Source organism: Rutidosis leptorrhynchoides, chromosome 5 (assembly GCF_046630445.1).
Source record: "Rutidosis leptorrhynchoides isolate AG116_Rl617_1_P2 chromosome 5, CSIRO_AGI_Rlap_v1, whole genome shotgun sequence".
Lineage (NCBI taxonomy): Eukaryota > Viridiplantae > Streptophyta > Magnoliopsida > Asterales > Asteraceae > Rutidosis > Rutidosis leptorrhynchoides.
The window spans coordinates 277,063,690-277,069,346 of NC_092337.1; the positions used below are offsets into that span (position 1 = coordinate 277,063,690).

Here is a 5,657-nt window from a genome sequence, read left to right on the forward strand (position 1 = left end):
CTCGCAATGAGACCAGATGTTGATGACTTGTCCAGGTGGATTAGGACGGGTCACTACAGGGTCTCAATGAACTACCAGAAACTAATCCCCGGGTCCAACTTACATGAGCGAAAAATCCGCTTCCCGACACTTTTATACGAAACCGCTTTTACAACATGTCGATATATATATAAAACTAAAGGAATTCCATGACGAGAAACAAGTTTTACAATACCGGCCCCACAACGGCCCGTCTTACGAATTTTGTTCAAAATTACAAGTTTCGACCAAAGAGTTTAACTTCCAAACGACATCTAGAGCATGGGGTTTGGGATTAAACTACCCAAATCTTGATTGAACTTCAAAAGCCATAAACTTCCAAAAAGCGTTCCCCAACCAAAACAAACAGGAGACCACTAATTCAACCGAATACCTTTGCCCTTATCCAAGCCCGAGCCTAAAAAGGTAAACAACGAGAGGGTAAGCTAAAGCTTAGTGAATGCAATAATTATACATATACATATATAATCTATTCACCTGCAAACACTTACACAATACCGTATACAAGCTAGCAATTTAGCAACTATGCAATCACAATGCAAAACTAGATATCCGCAATCTCAATGAGCTAACATTACCAAAAGCATATAATACACAATTCGATATGCTAAAACAAACTATCACACATAACCATGGTTAACCATAACGCACACAAGGGACCGGTACTCGCACAATGATCGTTGGTACTCGCACAATGACCGTTAATATAACTAACCCCCTAGGTGGACGTCCGCACTTACCGAACCACCCTTCACGCACATGTGGTCTCCATCGCACAAAAGAGTAGTGAATCCACACGCCCGAATAACACTATAGTGAATCCACACGCCCGGATAACACTAACCACAAGCCCGCAAGCAAATACACTATATACGCATATATATAATTATTCCACTCACCTTAACGCCTTCGGTGAATGAGAGATCAAGCTTGCGACCTTCAATATAACGTACCTAATACATTAAGCATATAATCAATCACACAATCAAGTTGGTCAACCAACTCACTCACCATCTTAGCAACACTTTGACCCATAGTGCAAATCTTGACCCATTTGCGCTCTCAACCCCAAATAAGGTCAACTTTGCCAAAAACCCTAACACTAGCCCAAAATGGTCTTAACCCACTTAATAGCGCAAGGTTATCGCATCCACACACTCATTTTACAACTCAGGTCACCTAAGACTAATTTGACCCATTTCAAGGTTAACACACCCATTTGGGTCATCCACAACCCAAATAACACCCATATACTTAATCACAAGGTGTGCTAGTAATTACTAACCAATTTAAGACTCGAAAACACATTTATCATTTCAAAACCCTAGGTTAGTCATCCTTTGGGTCCTCATGTCCCAAACTCACCCAAAACCCCCCAATTCACTAACAAAAGGGTTCTATGTACATCACTAACCCAAACCCTAACCCTTATCACTAATTAAATAGAGTAATTAGGTTTAAAACTTACCACCACAATCACAATGTAGCAAGGGAGTAGATGAACAACCTTAAAACACGCACTTTGACCCGAAACAACCTTCTTCCTCCTCGATTTGAGCTTTCTCTCACAAGGAAACTCTCTCTCTCTCTCTCTAAACTTGAAGTGGATGAAGATAAGGTAGGTAAAAGTGAAGTAAAGGCACCCACCAACTGACCCTTGGAGCTTTAAAGTCGTTCTCTAAGCGAAATTACCCATTTACCCCTTTTAAAAATAAAAAAAGAGACAGCTGGCCCACAGACCATTTGAACGGCGTCCAATGGTCTGGATGGCGTCCAGCCCTTCACATTGGGACGGCGTCCCATCATTTTGGACGGCGTCCCGATCAACTGTGGAAACAGGATCTTACATCTCACACTAAAAAAGTTCTCAGTGGATCCTCTCCACACACACATACACACACACATATATAGGCCAAGGATCCAGCGCTAAGTGGGTGTGTGTGGTATAAGGGGATAAGTGATTTTGTGATTTTTATATCTTTAATTCTACAGTTCCGATTTTAAAAAAACAATTGCTGGTATCTATTTTCATTGTGTAGATTCAGAAAAAAAAAATTTAACTGTAGCGTTAAGATGCATCTGATGCATGTTATCCGCTGTTTGATGCATGTTAACTGCCTTTCATGCATCAGTTGCATCTTAACAAAAAAACAGTATTTATGGTTTAGTAATTAGGGTTTAGGGTTTAGAAATTAGGGTTTTAGAACGAGTTTTTAATACGAACGGTTTAGAGTTTAGGGGTTAAGGTTTAGGATTTAGGGTTTACGGAGTAAACTCGAAAACCCTAAACCTTAACCCCTAAACCCTAAACTCTAAATCAGGCTAAATCCTAAAAAAAAACTCAAAAAAACCTCAAAAAACGTTAACATGCATCATATGTATTTTAAGCTCCTGTTGAAAAAAAAAAGCAAAAAATAAAAATAAAAAATAAAAAAAAATATGAATCTACACAATGTCAGTAGATCACGGAAATTTTTTATTTTTTTTTTATATTGAAGCTCTAATGTAAAAGATATAAAAATATCATTTTACTTATCCCTTATCCCAAAAAGTCATTTATCGATCTCCCCCTATATGTAAATATATAATTTGTGTGTGTATTATATATATATATATATATGTGTGTATGTGTGTGTTTGACGGGGAGATCTTTCTTATGACATTATTATTTGATAGTAATTGGTTTGAACTATTGATGAGATTGGATGTGCAACTTAAAAGCCTTAAAAGTTTCAATTGAAGTATTTATTTGCGATTCTAGTTAACGTCAATTCCATTTATTTGCTTTTGAAGGTAAGAAAAGCATTAAGAGCATCAAAAGAATTGGTGAGGTTCCAAGCAATAATACGAGGTCGGCTAGTTAGAAAACAAGCAGATGAAACGCTTAGGTGCATGCAGGTGTTTGTTCGAGCTCAGGCTGTGTCAGAGCTCAATTTGGTAGTGGTACAGAATGTCTGCCAACTTCAAGAAACAAAGTGGAATTAGTAAACAATTTGAGGTAACCTTAACTTAGACCAATAAAAAGATCACAACTTCTATTAGTATGCTACGAAAACTAGGGATGGCATCGGGCCGCGTTTGTGTCTGGTGTAGATAATCCCGGCCCCAAACCCGATTAAGAAACCGCTTCCCATACCCAACACTTACTAACTACCGGGTAAACAATACCGGTATCTTGGTCCCTATTTAGTTATTAACTATCGGGTAAATGGGTTTCCCCACGTGTATCCGAGTGCCCATTTATAAGAAATATGCATATATTATAAAGTAATACATATATATTATCTATTATTGAACTTTAAACGAGTCGGATATACAAATTCAGGTCCTTCGTCGGGTATACGAGTTGGTTAATCGGGGTTTCATCTAAAATCCATCCTAGAACTTAATCCACAAAAGAATTGAAAACTATCCCTATACCCGGACCTAGACCCGCCGACCCGGTCTAAAAATGTCGGGTTTCGGGCTTACCATCGGGTACGAGTATTTTTGTCATCCCTAACGTAAAGTATCAAAACCGTTTTTTGTTAGTATACTGAAAAATATTTAGATAATCATTATATCGTGGATAAGTTTATATCACTGGCAAATGAAGCTTTTAGTTCAGTTCTAGTTGCAGAAAGGGATAAAATACAAAAGCCAGTGTATTTTGTCAGCAAAGCTCTCGCGGGAAGCGAAATAAACTATGCGCCCATTGAAAAATTTGTGTACGCGCTTATATTAACATCGCGAAGGTTGAGGAGATATTTTCAAGGACACCCGGTACATGTGCTAACTAACATGTCAGTCAAGCAAGTTTTAACAAAACCAGAAATATCTAGTAGGCTTGCGTTGTAAGCAGTGGAGTTAGGTGCTTATGAAATCTCTTACCTTCCGCGTAATGCTATAAAATGCCAAGTTTTGGTCTGGTGAGCTGGAGGTAATCAATGAGAGAACTGAGTTAAAGCCAGTGCGGGGCGACACTTGGGATTTGTTTACTGATGGAGCCTCATGTGCAGAAGGTGCCGGCGCAGGTTTAGTGTTAGCAAGCCCAAGTGGTGAAGAGCATACATACGCGCTACGTTTCAATATTTATGTAACAAATAATGAAGCTGAATATGAAGTGTTGCTTGCGGGTTTAAATATCGCGCATAAAATGAATGTTTCCAAGTTGCGCTCTTTTACAGACTCGCATCTAGTGGCAAATCAGTTTAGCGGCTCTTTTGACGCACTTGACCCCTCAATGCAAAAATATTTGAATTTGTTGTAAGAATCAGCTGTGCGGTTTGGGCATTTTGAACTTGCACAAGTACCAAGGAGTCAAAATAAGGAAGCGGATGCGTTAAGTAAGTTTGGGTTGAGGAATTGCCAAGCAAATCCATAGATAATGATCTAATGGTTGCGTCTGTTGAAGAAGAACAACCAAACTGGATGGAACCAATTTTGCAATATATCCGCTATAATGTTTTGCTAAATGATAAACGTGAAGCTCGTTTAGTTCGCGAGCGAGCACCAATGTACATCATTCAAAATGATATTTTATATCGTAAGTCATATTGCGGCCCAATGATGCGGTGTGTTGGCCCAATTGAAGCCGAGATGATAGTGGATGAAATGCACAATGCTTCTTGAGCATTACATTCAGGCTATAAAACCATTGCGGCTAAAATTATGCGGATGGGTTACTTTTGGCCATCCTTATATCGTGATGTTGCAAAGATTGTTAAGCGTTGTAAGAGTTGCCAAAGGCATGCGCCACATAATAGGATGCCAAGGCATGATATGATCCCTGTTAATTCGCCATGGCCATTTCACAAGTGGGCTATTGATATTGTAGGACCATTTCCCGTAGGTTCTGGCAATGCCAAATTCCTAATTGTGACAATTGATTATTTTACAAAATAGGTTGAGGCTAAGGCGGTTCGCACTATCACTGGAGTGCAAGTGCGTAATTTCGTTTGGGAATATATTGTCTGCAGATTTGGCATTCCACGCGAATTAGTTAGCGATAACGGTGCTCAAATAGCGAAAGATCCTTTTAAAACATGGTGCACTGATTTAAATATAGTTCAAAAGTTTACGTCAGTGGCACACCCACAGGCTAATGGCTTGTGTGAAGTGACAAACCGCGACATTGTGAGCGCTATTAAAAAGTGGTTGTATGAAAAGCGAACTGGTTGGGTGGATGAGCTACACAATGTATTATGGGCGCATCACACTACTTTCAAGAAGAGCACAGGGGAAACACCCTTTAGTTTAGTATATGGCTCTGAAGCAGTAATACCCGCTGAAATTCTTGTGCCAACGCATAGAGTTGCAACTTTGATGAAGAAGCAAATGACGAAGCCTTATGCGAAAATTTGAATTTAATAGAAGAGCGAAGATTAATGGCTGCTATCAGGGAGGCAAATAATAAACAGCAAATTGCCAAATATTACAACAAAAGAGTGCGCATTGTCCTTTGATGTAGGCGAATGGGTACTACGAAATAATGGTGCAAGTCAAGCAGAAAAAAAACTTGGTAAATTGGGACCTAACTGGGAGGGTCCTTATCAAGTTGTTGCCATTAATGAGGCAGGATAATATAAGCTCGCAGACATAGAAGGGCAAAATCTCCCTAATGCGTGGCATGCTGCTTT

The 5,657-nt window shown here is 39.3% G+C and overlaps 1 protein-coding gene across 1 annotated transcript; it reads left to right on the forward strand.

Annotated features, from left to right (window-relative positions):
- The first annotated feature begins 4,413 nt into the window (after positions 1–4,413).
- LOC139849388 (uncharacterized) lies at positions 4,414–5,382 on the forward strand. The gene is made up of 3 exons (XM_071839044.1): positions 4,414–4,564; positions 4,664–4,870; positions 5,087–5,382. The coding sequence occupies exons 1-3, from the start codon at positions 4,414–4,416 to the stop codon at positions 5,380–5,382; spliced, it is 654 nt and encodes a 217-aa protein (XP_071695145.1).
- The last annotated feature ends 275 nt before the right edge of the window (positions 5,383–5,657 follow it).

What these genes read in the sequence shown, in the direction of transcription:
- LOC139849388 (XM_071839044.1), top strand. Translation starts at nt 4,414, where the DNA reads ATGGTTGCGTCTGTTGAAGAAGAACAACCAAACTGGATGGAACCAATT. An exon ending in TCAAAATGATATTTTATATC is followed by an intron (nt 4,565 to 4,663) that starts GTAAGTCATATT and finishes CATTACATTCAG; the next exon opens with GCTATAAAACCATTGCGGCT. An exon ending in TGTAGGACCATTTCCCGTAG is followed by an intron (nt 4,871 to 5,086) that starts GTTCTGGCAATG and finishes ATTTAAATATAG; the next exon opens with TTCAAAAGTTTACGTCAGTG.